At 43.5% G+C, this 22,029-nt stretch overlaps 1 protein-coding gene across 4 annotated transcripts in view; it reads left to right on the forward strand.

The window, feature by feature from the left end:
- The window catches only part of LOC111271611 (pyridoxal phosphate homeostasis protein), an 84,728-nt gene that overhangs the window by 57,895 nt on the left and 4,804 nt on the right, over nucleotides 1-22,029 (forward strand). The window contains exon 1 of one of the 4 annotated variants that reach the window (XM_022852542.2): nucleotides 5,290-5,337. The exons of the other annotated variants lie outside the window; for them this stretch is intronic. Coding sequence (XP_022708277.1) covers nucleotides 5,305-5,337 — 33 coding nt within the window. The 5' untranslated portion in view covers nucleotides 5,290-5,304. Of the gene's footprint in view, nucleotides 1-5,289; nucleotides 5,338-22,029 lie in introns of those variants that run through there. 4 annotated transcript variants of the gene reach the window in all.

Below are 22,029 nucleotides of genomic sequence, written 5' to 3' on the forward strand. Positions count from 1 at the left end.
TCCAGCCCAAGTCTGCGCTTTATCGGTTTGGTGGGAACAGGCAAGCTTTATTGAAGAGTTATTGGGGGCTGCCCCGCAAGGGCCGACAATCGCAGCCTGCCTGTTAGAACGTTGTTCAAACTGTCAGAACGTTGTGTCGGTGCTATGGTCTCATCAGCAGACTTGGTAGGTGTTTCGCATTTTCCGGAGATTGAATGAAAACACTTGCGACATTCATCATCATCATCATCAACAACAACAACAACAACAACAACAATAGGCGTAGATAGCAATGGATTCGTCAGGGGCTCAAACAACGTTAACAAAACCCGATCGTTTGAGTACCGCTTGTGTCGCTGCAACAGGACTAGTCTCAGCTGCCTGTTTGGCAAAATGACTTAGATCCTTGTTTATTTTGTTCGTGACTGTTTTTTCCTGACCCTTGAAATAACGACTCCGTCAACATTCTATAAGATTTATAGGATCACTACAAATATACCTAGTTGCATCTGTGTCTACTATATGCGCCGCAGCTGTGATTTTCTGTCTGAGTTTTGCTAATTCAAAAGTTTGCCGTTCTTGATGACAAAGCATCAGTACGTTTAGTTCTGTTATGGTAAGCAGGCATCAGCTGTAAATGACTCCAACGAATTACTTACGTCTATGACGTTATTGATAGTAGCAAAGCTTAGATAAAATCAATATGTGTTTGGATTAAACCCTAATAAGTGGTTGCATTTTTCTGCAGCACAGCTGAGCCGCCCCTGTATTAATAACATGTCGTTAAATCTCGTACGAGTCGTCCATTTTCGTTGCTAGACGCGTCTCGCCACACGACATTTGAACAATTTTATATGAAGCCCTGTTCGTATTGTCAAAAAGCAAGATAAATATGTTTATTGACATATAGTTCTTTATAAATGTGTTATATATGTATCTATCTGTAACGATATTGAGGATATATGTTATTGCCTGACCACGGTCCAGTGTGGCAACTTTCAACTCCCGTATCCGCTTTTTCCTCTGGCCGTTTTAAGCTGCTTCTTTTTTCAAAAATAAGCTAATGCACATCAAACTAAAATTCTTTATTAAACCCAGGAAGTTATCGGTAAAATGGTGATGGTCTTTCTGATCTTTTAAACCGTTGCGCTTTTTAGATACCTTTGGCCCACTAAGGCAAAAACTAAATAGGGACGGATTCGCTCGGATCTTGAACGGGTTTCCACCTAAGAATATTGTTTGACGCACGGCTGCTATCATTAAACTTGCAAGTTGAAAATTATGAGAACATGTTGTACATACATACATATATATATATATCTATATATATATAGAATTTCTTTTTTACTATGTATAGTTTGACCTCTATTATTTTATATACTGATGAAAAAATAGCCAAGGCTGCTATACGTCTGCTTTTACACACTGTCCGTTAATTCAGTTCTAGACCTGTGGGCAGAATCTTGCAGACCTCACATTTTTCCCGAGTATTAAATCATAAGACAAATAAAATACTGCTAAAGAGACTGATGCTGGCTGGAAACGTGTAGGATACAAGTTGAACTTAGTCTGGAGAAACTGGCGTCCACAGATCTTATTTGACCTTTTTGGCGCTTTTCGTCATGACGACGCCGCAGCCGTCGTCACTGCTGCTTACTCAACTGTCTCCATTTTGATACGTTAAAACCGTTATGTTATAAAACGCTATAGAGCGAAATAACTAGGAATCATCATCACCATAGTTCCGCCAGGAGTTCTACCAATCAGTTTAAGCTAACCCCATTATGATAGTGCTCACATTATGGCCGACTTCTCGGCTGGCCAGATCTGGCAGTCAGATCCTACCTAAGCAACCTCATTCGGCACATGTATTCAGATCGAAAGATTGAAAAAATTGCGATAAAATCGCAATTTTTCAGCTACCCGGCTGCATACGGAAACAAGGTAGCCGTAGACGAGAAGATTGACGTCCACTGAGTCAACCCGATCCTTAGGCACCTGAAGCCTCCCGTGAAGCTGGACTAAAAACTGGCTTCGTTTAAATTATAGCTTTTACCATAGACTAGCTAGTTACACTAATATTATTTAATTGTGTTATTCAGCGACAGTGCATCTCACCTTTAATGTTTCCTGCAGGATAATTTATATATAAAATGAGGTTGTGTTTATTAGTAACTAAACAGGGGGCTACGAACACGAATCAGCTGCCATAAACGCATTTGATAAATGCTCGAACCGCAGAAGTACACTTAGCGTCCGAACGACGACACGATTGGGAGAGGGCATCATGACCTTGGAACTACGCCAGAGTCGTTGCCCGTAGAGGAAAAATTCCCGATATGTATATATAATAGCGATTAAAAGCTGACCTTAAGTTTTGAGACGTTAATATAGTGATTGTATAACAAAGGCAAGCCTGCGGGTACGTTCGACAACGTAATTAGCCGTTTATAGTAATGACAAGGTAGCGAAAATGTGAGCCCTGTCAAGTTTGAACACCGTCATCAAGAACTGATGTACAGGTTTCATTTACGCATTTTACGACCGAGCCATCTTGAAATGTGCATAGACAGAGAATAACTTACTAGCAGATTCGCAAGCACAAGACCGTAGGACAAACTGCACCTCAGAAAAAGCACGCAAAGAAAAACTTCCGAATTTTCGAAACTGAGTCACGTGGCTGAGGCACAAGTTCTGAGGTTGTCCTTTGTACAGAACTGTAAACTTTAGGAACTTTTCTTAGTTATGAATACTCAACTAGATTCAACAGAAAACAACAATGATAGATTGTTCCATCGCAGACATCTCACGTCACGCTCGTGCGACCTGTACGTTATTACTTGCAGATGATTAACAAATCGCTACTGTTCTTTATGACTCTTACAATTATAAAGCCTTTTGGAGCTCTTCGCTGATTGGTCAACCCTAGAGCAGGCCGTATGCTACCTACTTGGGACGTGGCCTTATTTGGTTTCACTTATTTGGTTTGTTCAAGCTTTGCTTTGTCAGGATCGTTGTGATATCATTACAATTACCGCTATCGATTCCCGATCGAGTTGAGGGAAGAATTTGATTGCTGTGAATCATTGCTGAACTATCCTACGTCCTACACTTTATTAGACAGCTAACTTCTATCAGCATTGTTGTGCTGGCTATTCAGCGGCTCAACCGAATACTGTACAAGCCAATGATGTTAGAAGGACATCTTTTTCCGGGTGTCAGTTGTCCGCTATTCGACAGCGCCAAATGAAGTCGCACATGGAGTGGACCGCAAATGGCGAAAGCGCAGCTCCTTGCCACCTTGAAGAACCCTGGAACGTCGAGTCAGTCAAGGCGTTCATTCGTTGTTATTCAACTTTATCTGCTTGAGCCTGGATTCGGTTTATCGGAGTTCTCGTTATCGACCTACTGTTCTTGCGTTCACAAGCGATCATCGTCGACTCCAGGGTCTGGCAATCCGGCAAAGGCAGGTTTCGTTGTCTGGTGGTCGCCGTTCCTGAATTCTGTGCAGAACTCCCTTTCCAAAACCCCATTTATTACCCTGCCATTATTTATCGACGCTTGCCCACCCCTAAATCATGCAGCGCAGAATCAACAACTGGCTTGAAACCGACAGTAAATACTGGCCGATCGTCTCTTGACCTAGAATCTGCTAAAGCCTATGTTTGCTAGCAAATATTGGTATTGTCTATAGCGTCCTTAGCTGGGCCATAGCCTTTTGCCTAGTTCTCTCCCCGGTTTTGGTTATGCCGCTGTACCGCTGTAGCGACGCCGACCGGCGTTGTCGCCCTGACCCAGTTCGTTGTCTGACCCAACCAACGGAACGACTGAGCGTGCCAGCGCCATGCGTTCAATCTCCTCTTTGTTTCTTCACTTTTTACTCTCTCTGTTCCAGCTTCTGTGAGTCACTGCCCTCCTCCTCGTCTTGCAACACTGTGTCCCCTGCAAGGAACCCCTAGCGCTGATCCTCGCTGATGTCCCTGTCCCCTTCTCGGACGGACGTCCCCCTGTACATCAGCACGTTCCATGGCGAAGCGTGTGTAGCCGGCTAGTCCCATTCCCAACAAGGAGCAATTCCCCTCCTTTCAAGTCTAGATCGCTGGCTGGTTAGGTTACGCCGATAAGTTTGGCTACCCTTCTCTCCACAAGTCTGGATAGTTTCCCTTGATCTGGGCTAGAAGGACAGAACCCACTGTCGTTAAGGGGCGCTGTGGAGAAGAATTCGTAGGGGCAGGAAGGCGGAATGAACGGCGTTAGAGAGTTCCCATCCTGACTCCTTCTGGCCGGCTGGGAGAGTTTAGGCGGCAGCGACGGCTCCAGGGGCTTCACCCAGGGCGTCGCCCTCTCCACGTGTCGAATCGGTCTAGTATAACGTACGTCAGCAGTGGCGATGCCGCAAGTGGAAGCCGTGCGCAGAGTACTATGTATATTATGTGCCACGTCGTTTTCGAGAAGGCGAGCTGGAAGCATTAGAAGAGGTGACGTGGTAACTGCCGCCAGCGCCGGTGCTGCCACTGTGGCGCACTCTGCCACATAGTCGAGGGCGAGAGGTACGGGGATAAGGTTTTGAAACGTCGTCTTGTGCAAGCGCGCAAGACTCACCTGCCCAAGCCAGAGGCCACGACCTTTTCCCCCCTTTATAAAAGAGAGGGAATAACGAGGCTACTCGAACAAACAGAAGAGTCCTGATTCCTGAAACTTCTGACTGCTGCTGCTGCTGCGAAAGTTCAATCAGATCAGTAGCAAAGAGGGACAATGCAAAGGTTTACGCCGGCTGCCGCCATGTCTTGTCTGCTTGGAAAGAGAGATCGTTTCCGGAATTTGGAAAAAGATTTGGACAAAAGAGCGCCATCGCTGAGTCGTCAGATTTTTTAACTTCAATTCGGAACAATGTAGAGTGGTTTCTCGGCGTATGTGATGACCAAAGTGAGCTATAGTAAGGAGACGTCCGAGATGGAAATTCTGGCATCGCCGGGTTCATCAAGATGGCCGCGTGTGCGTGGCGTTCGCGTGGACTTTTTTCTGCCCTGGCGAAGGTGAGGGTAGTTCCGGAGTAACAAATAAATGAGAGGAAAGTAATCTTGGTGAGCAGAACGGGTCGATGCGGTAGCATCGTGGGAAAACGGCTCTGCACTTCAGGGGTTTCTGCAGGTTGCTCTAATGACAACGGCGATGGCGGCTGTGTAGCTCCGAGGAGACAGAGTGCACGTGGTCGCCTTGACGCGGCCATTGCCCTGGAGTGAGACCCAGCCCGCGATACTCTCTCGACTAGAATGAGCGGAGAGCATGCGCGGGCCGTTGTGCAAACATGGATCTAACGGATGAATGAGAGAGGACCAGTTTCGGATCTGTGGTGAGGTTAGACTAAGTTGAGCAGTGCTGACTCTGACTGCGTTATATAACAGCAATGGCTTATATCCTAAAAGTTAGATCGTAGTTCGTCGGTAGTTTCATAGTCGTGAGTAGTATACATTTTAACATTATTCCATTGAAAGCGTGCGTCTCTGCCAATCTGACGAGTGATATTTATAGAGGCTAAAGAAGTCCGTATTGTTGTTATATTTCTGGGGGGCGTCGGAATATTGTTGGATAATTTTAGCCAATATGTAAGCGTGCACCGTACGTAAATACGCGCTAGCTTTAAAATTTTTGCTCTTTTCCCCACCTCCCGCAAAGCTATTGTGACTATGGCAGTGGACAAGAAAGAGAAGGAAGTGAGTAGTTATAAAAAGCATTTTGTAGAATTTTATCTAATTGGCGGCCGACAACGACTGTTTAAGAGCATGTACGAGCTTAGCCAGAGGCAGTATAAAAAGCTTGTGCTGGAACAGAACTGTCAGGTTTCAAAAACCGTGAAGGAATGAGGGTAGTCTTCAGCAGTTGTTGAGGTAATGAAGCTTCTGTTATAACCACTGTACAGAACCTCATCGTTGCTGGTTAAGCATGAAGTGCCCCAACAGGATGAGAGAAAGACTACAACTCGATACGCGAACAGCTAAGAAGGTAACCCCTTGATAGGGGAGGTACACACCGGTGACTGAGTAATACCGGCGCAGACTCTACAAGTCATTGAGGTCTACGAGAAAAACAAAGATAAAACGGGTAACTGATAGCTGTAACATTCGCGATAGCATCAGAATCACTCTGGCCAACGGACCCCTGTTCAGTCACTAAGCCACGTACTGTTTCTTTCCGTTCAACATTGCTCTTCCGCTTTAGGGCAGACCGCACTCGACTTCGGCATGAATAGGGGTAATGATAGTTATGATAACACTCATCGCTTAACTACACTACAGTTCCCAGTTGCTGATTCCTGCGGTCTCCCACCTGCCTCGCGGTGTTCCCAATCCCAAGCCTTAACGCCACTACCTACTATTTACCGATTGGTTTACAGACCTAATTCTTAGGGATAGCCCGCTTGAGAAACGCTGGGCTGCCACGGGGCTGAGTTCGCCAAGAATCGATTTCGTAAGAGACCAATATCCCTTTTTCCCTCTACCCACCAAGCTCACTCTCTCTCTCTCCTGTTCTATTTTTCCTTCGTCTTCTCATGCTGCCGTAGCCAGAGCGGCGCAATAGTGAAACGAATACTGAAAGACATAGGCACAGAAACTAACAGCCCTGGAAAACAGAAGGCAGCTATTGCTGCTGCTGCCAGCTCCGGCTTACCAGTGCCGCTGCCGCCGCCACTGCCGCTGCGGCTGGCACTATCGTTAGAGGGTGGAACGGTTTTACAATGCAACGCCATTACAATTCCTCCACGCCATTCTTGTTCGGTATCTCTTCGCGTGCCGATTTTGTTTCCATAATCCCGGCGTGTTCACTAGACGCACAACGACGGTTGCGCTGAACGAACCGGTAGCGGACGATACGCCGACGACTTGTGCGGAAAATGACTAAACGCTAACTGCGGTGTAGGGTATATTGCGTAGCGTACGAAGACAGTCAATTCAGTGGTTAAGCTGAAAGGTCAAGCAGACGGACAGTTAAATGAAATGAGCTGGAGGACGAAGTCGTCGTAGAAAAGAAGTCGGAACATTACGAAATGCACCTCACTAGAATCGGGAGTCTCGGTTAGCGGTAGCGTAACGCATAGCAGAGTCTAGTAACATATTCTGAAGTGTGAATACTGCATTAAGCTGCGTGTAAGGCGGAACAATGGATTTAATACGACGAAATGTTTCGCTGGGTATATATATGTGCGTGTATGTCTTTTCAATAGCATTGTCGTTTTGCTGAGACAGCTTTGAGCAATCTTTGTTTAACGCAATTAAATTATTCTAATTCAACGCGTAACTTGTAGAGGATAAACCTCCCAAGACTAAGGTAGCTCGCTTAGTGTATTGTCCTTTATACTATACCGAATAGGCGATTGCAATGAGTTGTTTACGTGACGGATACAGTTAAAACCTCGAAATAAATTTAATTATATCAAGAATTTCAAGTCAAGTCAATGCTTGACTTAAAATAGACTCGTTCAAAAAGTCCCACCGCTTAACTAGGAAAAGCAAACAAGCTAGTCATAACTAAATTATCCCTTTCCGTTTTGTGGAAATGGGCTAACTTATTTTTTTTTACAACGGTTTTTGATCTACCTAACTTAGCATAACTTCCGACAGCAAAAGATGAGTAGTTCTCTCATAAGACATATGTGATACGTATTTCGAATTTACGATACGAGAAACATCTTGAAGAGGCGGTAGATTATTCATAATCCCAGCCGTGGGATATACGAGTGGATTTTACGGAACAGAACAAAGTCTTCGAAACCCAGTCAGAAGGAACACTCATATGTATTCGATCATAAAATGATGACGGTATGAGATACAATACAAGACGACACTGTAAACACATGAAATGATTTGTTTGCCATCAGGGTACGCAGTAAAGTCGGAAGCTTATCTCTTCTAATTTTGAAAACGTACGACTGTAATCAAGCTCCGTCTGAGATAACGACAAATACATTTTGAGCAGATCCAGAGGACGCTTAACGTTTGCGATTATTTCGTATCTATTTATCGCTAGTCATCGTGTATGCGTTTATCAAAGCCCAGACCAATATTGGTAGACAAGTAGTCACAAGCAATCATTCGTTCAAAGCCTATCAACGTGCGAAAGGTACGATCTCTTGAAGAGGCTATGTTAGGACAACAGTACGTGCGCCTACATTTACGCTTTTTTTTTTTTTTCTATGAATCGTCGCGGGAATGCAAGCAGTATAAACCTGCCTTCAATCACTGGCTAATAATCCACGATGCATCTAATGACGATGAAGGGCTGTTGCCTTCAGAACCTGACTTCGTTTGTTTTCCTCTAATCTAAGATAGTCAAAATCGTACGAATCATAACAGTCATCATAAAGCACATTGTTCTATATATTGGATTACTTTTTGTGTACCGTGAAGGCTAAGATTTACTGTATTATTATATATCGAGTTGTCAAATTGACCGTTTTTCTAGACAGATGGCATACCTCAGGTATTACGAGTTATATACGGACGGCGTTTGTCTTGACTTGAAATCTGGATTATCAGAATGCCTTTGTTCAGACTTAAGATAGGCCGCCTTGAAGACGAGTGAGATTCCTGTGAAAGTTCGTTTTTGGTGAAAACATTATTTTTTACATTTATAACAAAGGCACACATGCTGGTTAGACCTAGACACATTTGTGATATTTAGGGTCAAGGCGCATTAATGCATGCTTCGCTTTTTTCTGGTAAATGAAAAATGCCCCTCGTAGTGGTTGTCCCATTAGGCAAGACCGATACGCGAGTAGCCATTACATCGTCAAAGAAATAAACATCCACCATGAAATAGTTTCAAACTATCTGACAAAATCTGGCTACAAAAAAGAAGCTCTATGTTTTGACGACGCACGAATTGGCGTAATAAATCACTCGATCATATTTCCATGTGCGAAACTCCGCATAAACACAAAGAAATCGAGCCATTTCTGTCATGGTTGATGAAGTCATGATCAATCACTATAGAAAAATGATTACGTACGACAGAACTGCGTGAAAAAAAGACATAGTCGCGGCGAGGAAACTTGATAGTTAGTGGCGAAGGCGATGCTACGTGTTTGGTAAGGTTCGAGAGGAATCATACGCTATAAGCTGCTACCGCTGGGTAGAACAATCGATTTGGACCTCGACTGTTAACAACAACGAGTCATTGAAAAAATCAACCAGAGCCAGTGAGCAGAAGAGACATTGTCATTCCTACCACGATAATGCCAGCCACAGACATTTTAGATACCCGGAAAAATTTGAAAGAATTTGGATGGGCAATTTAAATCCATCCACAGTATAGCCTGGACCTTGCATCGTTTAATTGTCGTCCGTTTCGGTCCCTGCTATACGCCTTTAATGGCGTTGATTCTGCTTCAATGGAAGGATGCAAAAATCATTTGTCGCAAGGCTTCGTTCACCAGTTATACAAGTTGGATGGAACTGTGATATTGCCAAAAAGGTGACAGAAGGTCGTCGATCAAAATGGCGCTTGTTTAGCTTAATAATATCAACTTATATGAATTGCTTGAAACGGTCAGTACTTTCTGGACAACCTAACATTACATGGAAAGTTGCATTCTCCACCGGCAAAGATAAACTTGAGTCCGTCTAACACCTTTTTCAGATTTCAAATCAGAGCAAAGACTATGCTCTGCTACAACACACTATTGAATGTGATCTTGTTTACATATTAGAGGAAGAAGATATCTAAGACGTATCAGGATCGTCTTTATCTTGTATAAGTGCTTCACACACATATACGCCCCTATAGCAAGCTGGTAATACGTGCGTCAACCAGTCCCTGTAAACTTTTGGTATGGCAGTATTAAAAAACAGGCATTTTCCCTAAGACTGGTCCAGCTTGCCTAAATACTGATTAGGAATAGACGAGGCGGAACACAGACGTAAACAGATATCAAAAGTGTCAGCAGTGGTTTTAGTTCCTGTCAAGAACTAAAGTGAAATTGTCCATAATGCAAGCCTCGTTGCGAAGATGAGGCATTGAATCTCGGTTCAGGCTTAAATCTGAGCTAATTGCCATGCCCTAATAGGATGTTACCAAGTTTCAAACTGCCGACTCGTCTGAGAGCGCTGCATCCGCGCTAATTTGGTCCATCACTAATTTTTTCTCCTGATCGGAAATTAGTCTACAATACGAAATACTATTGTAAGTTGAGTTGTATTATTACTTAAAATTCAACAGACTACCGATCAAAAGCGGTTCATGTAATAAACAACAACTATTATGCGTACGCAGTAAGAATCAAATGAGCGTTTGAAAGGCTCGGATTAGAAGGGGACTTAATGGTTAAGCGCGTGCAGCTTATGGGTTAAGATGCAATTTGTTCACCCCATTAAGGTTTATTCATTTAAATATTGTGTCATAGTTAAAGGATAGGCAAACTAATACATTACTCTTTGCGAAAGCATAAACGTCGGCAAAATCGTAAAATGTACCAAATTCAATGGCAAATGTTGTTTTGACAACATGAAAAATATGACATTCATATCAAAGTCACGTGCGGGTTCGAAATGAAGGATTCCAGCGTTCCTTCTACCTGTAGCAAGCAGTAACCTCCAACATGATATCGACGCTAATCTGAGGGACCTTTAGTGAATTCTTATTTGACTATCTCGTCCCTTAACTAATACGTCTTCGCAACCGGAATGTTCGACACACTATTTGACAACTTCCCTTTGTCACCGCCTTTTGCATCAGGAATGTTCAGGATCCGTCTTCCTCCACCACAAGTTTCCTAACGCTTAGGGTATAGCACCCTACTACGAAGCCAGAAGCCAAGCCCAAAAGGGTTTTTGCTTTCTGGTCCTAAGATAGAACTTTTCGAGGCATCCTGTCGGCGAAGGGGCTGGCAGGCCGCATGCAGACTTCCAGTAACCACTCGAATGCCCTCTCCCTTTAGCCGTTGCTCTCCCCTCACGATTTCGTTACACAGTTGCTACATCGATCCCCTACGGAAGTCAGTTCGCTTTAAGCTCTTTGCGGCGTTGACGACTGGGTCTCACCTCCGATTCCGATCACTTTCACTGCCCCGCTTATCCCTAGGGTCTGCTAGAATCGGCCCGTCCTCTCCTACTGTTCATCTGCTACTACCCAATATGCTCATCCCCGCTAGAATCCCCCGACGGTGTGTTTCGTCACACCGCCTCGCCCAGAGGCTTTCCCAATCGCTAGCTGACTTCGAGAACTGCTATGTACTCTCCTATGGCACGGTGACCGCCAGACGGCGCTCGCTACTGAATGTTGCCGCGTATTCGAACATGTAAAACTAACAGGTTTTTGCGAGCATATCTACACGCAACTACAAATACACTCTTTACCAAATAGGCATACCTTAGAAGTAACATAAGAAAAATCATATGTACAGTTTCTTAATTTATAGAAATTTTGCGCTACAAAGTGCTCAGTTATTATAGACCTTCGTAGTATTTGTCTACGAAAAGACAGTAGGCATATCATAGACCCTACGGTAAATAAGCCCCCCTAGAGCCACCAGTAGTAGTTAGGCTATTAACTCACATCAATCGCTTCTCTCTCTATGCCCGACCAACAGCCGAGTCTCTCAACGCCGTTAGGGCATTCCACCGGCAGATCTACCTAAGTAGTCTAGCCCAGCATAACCTTACTTAGCCGATCTTTGGGCCGTTCTCACAATAGCCCATTTCGGTATCGGTGGCTGGAGCTGCGGACACGATGGCAAGTTAGTTCAAATATGTATATATATATATGAACAACAAGCATGTGTGCGCTATAGGCAGGCGGGCAGGAAATGAGGGAAAGAGCAGACGCTCAGGTTGCGTAACATCCAGAAGAGAGGCTGAGGGCAGGCCGCCTATGAAGAGGGCCCACGGAAGCTCCATGACCGTTCGCTATAGGGTTGTTGTCGAGGGCAACGGGCTGTGGGCGACGGATATGATGGCAAGGAGAAGATTTTGAAACATGTTTACGACCTTGCGCAAGTTGGGCTCTCCTGCGGAGGATCGTCTTTCACTCCATGCTCACTAACGGAACCCATCTCTTTTTCGCAGGATTTTCTATAGTTGGTCTTGGTGATTATTCTAGTCAGGGTGAAGGAAAAAGAACATCGCCCCCATATACATTCCACCCTTCGTCTCCTCGGGCTTGCCTCTCGCCTTCCTCTTTCTAATGCTAGTTACCCCTGCTCAAAGAAAGCTCACCAAAGGCCGGAAGGGGAAATCTCCTGAAGAGCCTCTTCAGGAGTTTTCCCTAGGGCACTGGGGCGTAAAAAGGGAAAGGGAAATTCGTGGCCATGCTTGAGATCAAGTAGGCGGACAAGGTAACCCGGACAAGGTAGGCTCCCAGCGAGAAACACAGACTCAAACTGAGAAAGCAAGAAAGGAAGAGGGCATGCGGCATAAGTGGGTAGTAAAAATTAGAGTGGGAAACAAAGATAAATAACAAAAGAAAGTTGTAAGAGAACCGACGGGAACAGATTGGAGGGGGGGGGGGGGGGGCAGTAATAGAAAAAACAGATACGGCAAAGCTCGTACAGCATCGGATGTCGTACTACCATCATTATTACCACAAAGTAGAATCCTACATTCGAATACTAACGCGACGCCAGCTCAATAGAAGAAAAAAGAAACGGTAGAGTGAGCAGCATCAAGATGGATCCAGGTTTCTCTGACACTAGAACGCTACCTAGGGCGCACGAACATTAAACGATACTCGCGGCTGAGAAGAACAGTCTTACATTACTGCCGAATACTTTGCGTTAGCAATATTCGAAAAAGTTCGAAAATCTTCATGCGAGACAGTGCAGTAGCTCGAATACCTTGTCCAAACACATTCAAAAATATTCACAAATACGATTACCTATGTGTATAAACGAAACGATAAAACATTTCAACAATGTTCAGCCTGCAGAAGCCGATACGCGAATAGCTACACGTAGAAACTACCAGTTAACTACATGCAAGTGTTGTATGCATACTCAAGAACACACTTCAATATAAGGTAACTGGCCTGAACGTTGTAATCCGCTTTGTTGAACATTATGCAGAGAGAACATTGCAAAACTATCTCGAAAGCTAGATAGCATTTACTGCGAGTGTTAAAATGTTTTCCGTGTTTTACGTAGGGTACTTAAGCTGCTAGGAAATACTTCAGGCAGCTGGCTCGTTCTAGCACGAAAGAGAGTGTGTCTAAGCCTGCATTCGGATTTAAACTACTCATGTCTTGAAATTTAACAGGTAAACTCGTTACTTACTGCGCTAGCACGAGGACAGTACTGCAACTGCTATTATTACAACTGCCGCAGAGTTCTAGCCATATAAGGACAGCCCCTGTACTCCAGGCGAGGTCCACTAGGACCCCCTGGGACTACGTATCCCCAGTCTTAGAAAAAAAAAGACCGAAAAATCATTCTATTGGTCGATGGTATCATCACCAGGATGCTTTTCCAGCTCTGCCTCCTTGTCTAGCTAAACGGCTTGTGAGGATGACTGCTGTGACCACTACGGGTATAAGGCATCACATTCGACAGAAAGTTGTTGACGCTCAGTAAAAGACAGTTTGCCGTCTACTTGGTTAAGGACGGCGATGTGTTGCCCCTGTGACGGTGCAAAGGGCAGTCGTAACAGAATGACCGCTCGGATCTGCTTAAAAAGCAAATGCCGGGAAGGATAACGGCTCTGAAACGGAAGCAGAACGCAGCGAGAGGATGAGATGGACCGTTGCGAATACACATTGTGTTACTCGCTGCGTAATTACCGTCCATTCTCGCCGGCCTCGGTCAATCGATGCTGCTGAACTCCAGTGTAATTAGCATCCCTAAGAGACAAACGTGCCTATACAGAGAGAGAAATTAAGCCTGATAGGGGCGGAACCAACGGAAGCAATGTCAAAGACAGTATTATACTGACGTAGAGCCCGGAAATTCCTGGGGATGAGCGATATCAGAAATGCTTTACTCTAATGAGCGATCATGTAAGTACGCTGATAGGGTATATTAAAGAATAATAATAAAGCTTAGATGATAATAACTCAGTTTCAGTAAAAGTACTACGGTGGGTGTAGGTGTATAGTACTGAATAGAAGTTTAGAGTACTTGTGCATGATAGAAAGTTGCGCAACCCTGTGGGAGATAAGCAAACTTCGATGCGTTTGAAAGAGCCTTTCGTAAAGTTCTTTGTTGTCGTTTTTCGTACATATGCTTTAGCTAGAAACATGTTTTTTACAGTTAAAAAAAGAAGTTGAAAAATCATTCTAGAGGGGTTACCTAAGAGAATGATAAACTTCTTCTTAACGGCCTATTAACGGCCAGTGAAGTTCTCAAAATAATCTTTTATTGAAAAAATGTTTGCTGAACTTTCTTTTACTTTGCTTTGCTTTAATGCGATTTAACAACAAAAGCAAGAACAAACGAAAAGCATTATAGGAAGATTAGCGCCAAAGTCACCAAATGTTTTGATAGAATGGCAAAACTCACCACGTAAACGTCCTGTACTGACCAAGTTGTACACTTTAAACATTCAGTATTGCTGCACTTTTGTAAAATGATCGGCATACGATAAGAGAAAGATCATATAATCCCTCTGTCGTTTGGATCTCTGTGGCTGTTACATCGTTACTGGTGAATCCCTCTATGAAGGTCCGTGGCACCCGCTACCAAAACGAACTCGAAAAAATTCAGCTGAGGAAATATACACAGCTGTTCGATTGCCCGGTGCTATTTAGCGGGTCGAAAAATTTCGATGCCTTTAAACTACCCAGGACACTAAACACTGCGGTACTAAAATCTTTAGCGATACACTTTGTTAATCAGTTTGTTGCTGGTGCAGTTATGCTTAAAAAAAAAAGCTGAAACTGGGTCGTTGAAGGATAGAGGAGGTGACTGTACATCAGTACCTCAAGCGGAAAAACGGGTTGCTGTGATTAGGAAAGCTTTTCAGTAAAGCAGAGCATAGACAACACACGTTCCCTGTCTACTCAATATGCGATTACTCAAGAAACACGTTACAAACTTGTAACGAAGAACAAGAAGATGAAAGAGAAAATAATATACAGACAAAGTATATTCAAGTCAGATGCAAACACCTATGGCGCACGAGAAACTTCGCGTGTATACATATTGTTCTCTAATTATGCTCAACTAGCCCATAGTCGTAGATAGTTAAGCACTTGCTGTTCTAAAATAACACCCGAGAACTTACGTCACATTACAACTGTAATGTGGTTATTAGTCTGAATTTGGTCGGCTAGTTCTGTGTAGTTTACAAGTTACTGAGTGTTTTAACCCTCTAATTAGTTCAGGATAGCTTAACTGTTTGTTGCTGGGAAAAGGCAATCTAATTTAGAGTAAAGTTTAGCAGCTGTTTCGGCCGTACAGTCGACTTCTGGGCATTATTTTTGTAATATGTAGTAGTAATTCATTGTGGTGCAGTCGACCCATTTACTAGAACAATTTCACTTATACTTCATCAGCCCACTTTTACTGTGTGCATTGGCACCTACAGCCTTTTCTCGTCCGTTCGCTGTCGTACGTTGACCACAGGCTGAATATTATTACCTCGTCGTTTTGACTGCACTAACAACGTTCGCGTATGGTATGGCGTTGTTGCATGCTGCAGTAACTCATGCGCATAGACACACTTATGTTACCCAATAGTGTGCTGACCCACACGACCTATCAGTAGGTCGGTGAGGGGCCGCTGAGCGTACAAAGACAACATATTATCCCTTATGTTGTGCGGTCAGCTGGTCTTAGCCACATCGTCGCAGCTACTATTGCCATAGGGGCTGCGAAACTTATGAAAATCATACGACGCAATGTAATTCCATCGTTATTGTCCTTATCACTGTTATCCTCTGCCTGTTCCTGTTTACTCCATTGCCCCAACCTGCTGGCAGTAGCAGCAGCAGCAAGGCGCCAGCATGCCACTGGTAGAGTCGCCGCCGTCACCTCTGTCTAGATCGGCGTTGTCACATAACAGATGGTGCGCGAGTGTTATAGTCGCTTGCGACCAGTTTGTTTTACTCCTACGCTGTCATGCCTGTGGCGAAGGCACAGGGGACAGGCGCTCCATACTCGCGCCTTCAGCACTCCGGCCTTGAGGCATTACTGGCAGTCTAGCAAAGCCAGCACCATCCTGACTTCCCCGTTCACAGCTGACCTGGGCCTGTCCCTTGCCCTTTTTCCCTTTACTCTCTTTTTCTCTCATTGCTGCCCGGATCTTGCGAAACCAAAGCAGTCATCGACGACGCCACGTCTTGCGACACGCTACGGCCCTGCCCCCGTCCTTCGTACCCCTCTGCGACCGGACGGCAGGGGCCCTCCTTTGGTTTCTGCTCCACCGAGATATTCTATCTTGACCCTAATTTTAACTAGCCTGTCCTGCACTTGGTGACCCGGCCCGATGTTTGCACAGAACGCCAGTTGCCCTTCTACCACTGTATGTTTGGCTGTTATGTGGTCACCCCTGCAGCAGAGGTCCTAACAATCCATGAGGAACCATTTGCCCCAGTAACCCCACTTCGCTGTCATTCTCTTCTATGTCGCCATCAACACATTGTGAGAGGACACTCAGACAAGGACTTACTACGCCAGCGCCCCGTCGGGACACAAACGTGCACAGGGAGAGCACGGCAAAGGGCATTGGGGTCGTCGTTGGCGGAGCTATTGCTATTGTTGCCCCTTGACTCACGGTACCCATACCTTCGCATTTCTTCTTAGTAGCATTTACTCTTTGCTGTATGCTCGATGTGCAGGCTAATTATGGCTACTAGAGTGCCAATTCTTAGAGGCCTCTATCCACATCTATATTATTATAATGGGGGCTAGCAGTGGCGCGGTGCCGCCACTTAATGCTATACGAACGCACCTAAACAGGCGTAGACATTTACGAAAAATTACAGGAAAAACCGAGGTTGGCCGGGGTGGAAAGGGAACGTTCCAGGCGTCGAGAGGGAGGGGATTGATATCGAAGACTTTCGTAACTTCGTTAATGTCTCTTCTGCTTCATTCTTCTTCTCCATCCCCGTGCCTCTTCTTTATCGCCATCGTTTCTATGTACACTACTGGGTATGCTACGAAAAATACCGTCTACATTGCACTAGAGGTAATCATAGTCAAGCAGACTTACAGAGTCTAGCTTTCTAATATTTTGCATTGACTGTTGCTAACGCTGTTGTTCCGGATTTTATTTGCTTTTCTATTGAGACTATCACCCTGATACAACATCGCGTGTACCGAACGCAGAATACACAACGTCAATAGTACAACAATAACAATAACAAGGCGATGTGTTAGCACCGCGCTAGTTTTTTTCCACTACATTGGATAATTTTCACCGTCTAGCTTGCACATAATAGACACAACTATAAAATTGGAAACTTTCGCAGACAATCGGACGTGCATTGGTGGCCGGTGCCCGGTGGTCAGGGGCTTTCGCTGTGCCTCTTTATGCAATCACCACTAACATCGGTTACCTGTCTGTCCCATTGCTCCTGTTCGGCGGGCGGTGATAAGCTAAAGTCGATTAGCGGGCGAGCCAGAAGGAAAAACTGGGTCGACTAGTCCACGCCAGCTAGACCGAGGGACACAGAACAGACTCTGGATCGAGATCTTGCTGCCGGCGCCGGCTGGAGGTAATAGCTTACATTACGGCGTTCTAATTAGATTTTCGTCGACGACAGTAGCAACAGCTATGCGTTTGCAATGCGTTTTTTGGAATCGTCTATTTACCCAGAGCAACATTCAGCTAGCCGAGCTGAAACAGTCCAGTAGCAGCGTTCGATCGTGAGAAGAAGTTACCGACTCTAAACTTGGTTCGTCTGGTAACTGTGACAGAGTACACTGGCAAATTCGTGGATCACTGCTATCGGTGCGAGACAGTGAATAGGAGACGCATGGGGTTGTAAATGAATAGTGATATTGCTCTTCTGGTAGCACAAAAGGGTAAGCGGCTTCGTAACAAAATTGGAAAACAACTCAGAAACGCAGCTTCACTGCGAAGAATCGCAAGTTCGCGTGGAATAATTGATTAGCAAATGTATTCTGTGTAGGAACCGCAAAAACAAAAGCGTATATTCAATATGACACTATCAATAATCACGTGACCTATTTTCACGCAGACCAGGGAAAGAATTGAAAAGCTTCATAGTGTCGATGCGCCAAAGGTCAATAGTTTGAATTTGCAGTAAGAGAGGGAAGAATTTGTTAATCTTTAACGTAGACTGTGTATAGAAGAATATTTGGTAACTGGCTAGTTCTTCTTATATTAATAACATTATATCCAAGTCTACTTGGATGACGCGGAGATATTTTACCGAGAACAATAAGTTGTTTGAAGTACGATCCATTAGGAAACGTATAATATACGGTATATACGTACATAACGCTGTTCGGAATAGATTGTTTCCACGAATGAATAGGTAATCCGTACACTCACTATCTGCCTCTTGTCGAATGTACGAAATAGACAAAACTAAGCTTGATAACGCCTATGTACACATTACTCACGTGATAATGTAATCGTATGCAAATAGGTAGAAAGGCATAATAACCAAAAGTATACCTGAGTTCTGTTTACTACCGGCTGTATTCGCAACGATCGAAATATTTTTCGAGGATTGCATTATTTCGAAACTCGATCGTAACAGACAACGAAAAACAGGAAGAATCAATAAAGACGTAACTAGAAATCGTCTCAGGTCACTCGTATGGGCTGGCTATGGCCGAACGGCAAAGCCTCGCACGCGACCTATAATCTCCCGCGCCATCCATCATTAGTCGGCATATGTACTTTACCTTTACGAATAAAATTCTAGCGATAATAGAAGATCGATATGATCCTCAGAGTGAAGGAAAAATTGTCACAACAAAATAACGCAATTTCATGCCACTGATATTTGATTGGTCGGGGAATAATTTCGAATATCATCTAAAACACCAAAAAAACGTCTAAACACAAAATCAATTCGTTAATACCCTAATGCATTGCTACATGCATAGATGACGCTGCTGCTAATAAAAAAAATAGCAATAGACTCGATAATAAAACGTGGCAAAGTTTAGTATCGATGTTAATGAAGCTAAATTGACCAGGGGGGCTTCCCTTGACATTTTTTTTTGTCCTTGCTTTAACCAATGCGATTCGCAGCCTGATTCTAAATATAATATATATACATAATACATCGACAGTTCTCAGAGTCTTTTTTTCGCAAATTATCGTACTAGTCTTATCAATCTCGTTGCAATCGTTCGAAAAACCTATTGCACCATCTCCGTTATTCTGTTATACTGGTTTTATTCCTTTTTCCAAATGTTTCATTAACCTCGTTAGATAACGTGCTTGCCTTCTAACAATAACGATACGTAAGTTGATTTAGATTCCGAACCGAGACGTGGAAGTATGGATCGCTTCATGCTGGAAATCAGTCGATTGGGCGTAAGACACCTAACCTAACCTAACCTAACACTTTCTCTCGTTGAAACGTTCTCGAAACTCAGACGTCATACTGCATTTACCCAGTTTGCCCGTTATACTTACTACCAATTTTATACCATCAATTGCAAAAATTCAATAAATTTCAATTTGTTTTATAAATCTTCCAGATATTCTTGATGGTTACCAAATAATTTTTCCACAAATTTGGATCATCCTTACCCGCTAGTCACATTGTAGCATATGGTAAGAAGGAACAATCTCGTAGAAAAAATTCAAACTAACAATTGTAACAATTAAATGCGAAGCCTATTTTAAGATGAACTTCGGTCGGCTTACAAAAAATCGTAAAGAAACAATTTTTTGTAGGTGGTTCCAAAAGGCAAATAAATACACCAAAACACAGAGTTTTCAACAACTTAATTCGCTTATTTTACAGCCAATCTAACGTCGACCAGAGTTCGAGAACACAATAACCGTCATGTTGTCATGGTTATCTGGCACGATTTTTCGCCAGAAGTTTCCGATGGTCCTGTTGTGTTTATTGTGTGGCTATTCCGTTCAAGCGAACCGGTAGCAGTGTTCTTACTTTCCTGATAGAGCGATTTATTAGTCGGTCTCAACAAGCCCGTGAGTATTTCTGTGTGATAGCTCTATCACCACTTTTGCATATAACTTATGGTTGACTACGCTCACGAGGCTGTACGAGATGCAAACCAATGTTCCAGCAGTAACAATGGAACCCTCTTGTAATTGGCCGAACATTCTATCCCAATTGCCCTCCCTATTCGCCGATTGCAGTTTTGTTCCCACACTGTATGTTTCCTGATACCTGGAGAAAAGAAGTTCTGAACGTTCCATAAAAACTTAAACGAATACGGTTATGTAAGTGAGACGTGCTTGCTGTTTCACTCTCCGATTTTGAATAATTAATCATCCAACGTTCACCTCGACATAATTCTTAATCGTTCGGGAAAAAAACACCTTTACAGTGAAAATATAGATAACCTATTTTTTTTTTCCCTAAAAACACTATTTGGGTCCCAATGATAAAGCTACGAAATCTAAGTTAAGATGCGATCTGAATCCTTCAGATGTTTTTTGCTCTTGTTACTATTGGATAATCGCACTAGAAGAAAACCAGCTTTGGCTAAGTCTAGAGAGACAGAACTCTCTTCGATTAAACTAATCTTATTCTTCGTTTTCTACGTTGAAAGCCAGGCGTTTATCGTAAGATGACGATTTTCACTGTATAATCAATCTAATATGCACGCGTTTAGAATTTAGGTAGCCGTTGTAACAAGAAAACACCAACAGATGTTGCAATTCCCCTGTCAGATGGATGTTTTCCCACGGGGGATTTTGCTACATCATATAATAAATGAATAGCTCATGTTTTTTATGATTAGTTAGTAGCTGTTTCGATCGGCGAAATTCAAGCTTAAAGTAAACATGTGGGCCTTACCGATAAGCCTGATCGTGGAAAATATAGGACAGCATTGGATTCCATTTAGAAATAATTTCAAGAAAATTCTGGAGATGGCAGACTTTGCACAACGCAATTTGGTGATTGGGTGAATCATTTACACCAGGTAGCGCTGGTTCTGTTAACATCTAAAAATAGTTTGCTTAATTTTTGTAATAACAGAAATATTCTATAAAGTACCAACATAGCGCTAAGTATACATGGATCTTGGTTTACAAGCACTCTAATAGCATTTTATTGCGCAGTGCATCTCTCTCTGTTATGTGTGTTATCAGTGGGAAGGCCCTGCTAGCCAATACGAAAGTCGTTCCGTGAGTACTTCTAAGTCAACCTGAGCCTGATGTGGGTAAAGAATACAACTATTTATGTTTTTTTTTTTGGTTTTAGTTAGAAACACGAAGTGAACCTCGGTGCCAACAGCGTAAGCATTCGTGGCGTGTCTTTAGCGTATGCAAGGACGTAGCTCCTTTGGGAGTAACATATCTATAATCTTTGATCGCACACCTGGAGTCGTGTGTTACAAAAGCGCCTAGAAAAATTAAAAAATGTGCTCGATGTGTAATATAATTCCACATTCTAATTTAAATAATTAGTAGCTCAGTAAATATAGACATTAAAGAACAAGACGAAGAAGTGAGGGTGGGCTTATGATTACGGCAAATACGAATTATATATAGGTCACGTTTGATTTTTTAACCTGTTAAATGCCGCTGGTGTTTGCCCTCTGTTTCAAATCTAACAAATTGGTCGATGTAGCAAGATGTATTTGCCTATCTTCTTTAAGAAGAAATTAGTATTTGTGTCTGCCACGGTGCAAAACTTCTAGTAGCTAAGCCGTACGAAAGACAAGGCCCCCGAATGTTTGAAGGGCAAAAATGCTTGAATAAGCGTTTGTGGCCTGTAAGTCCTAAGTGCGACTTGTTTCGCGCTAGATCTTTGAGTAACTGGTATATGATGGCGTTAGTGTCAGTTTCCCTGCTCTCCCAGGCCCAAATGTTTGCTGCTATAAACTGAAGCGGCCACACCCTCGATACGAACTTCGTTGCCCGCTTGTACAAACGTCATTAATCATAGCGTGACGTCCGTGTCGACAATTCCACTGAAATACGGAACTGGGATTCTGCA

The sequence above is a fragment of the Varroa jacobsoni genome, unplaced genomic scaffold (assembly GCF_002532875.2).
Source record: "Varroa jacobsoni isolate VJ856 unplaced genomic scaffold, vjacob_1.0 contig00794, whole genome shotgun sequence".
NCBI classification, from domain to species: domain Eukaryota; kingdom Metazoa; phylum Arthropoda; class Arachnida; order Mesostigmata; family Varroidae; genus Varroa; species Varroa jacobsoni.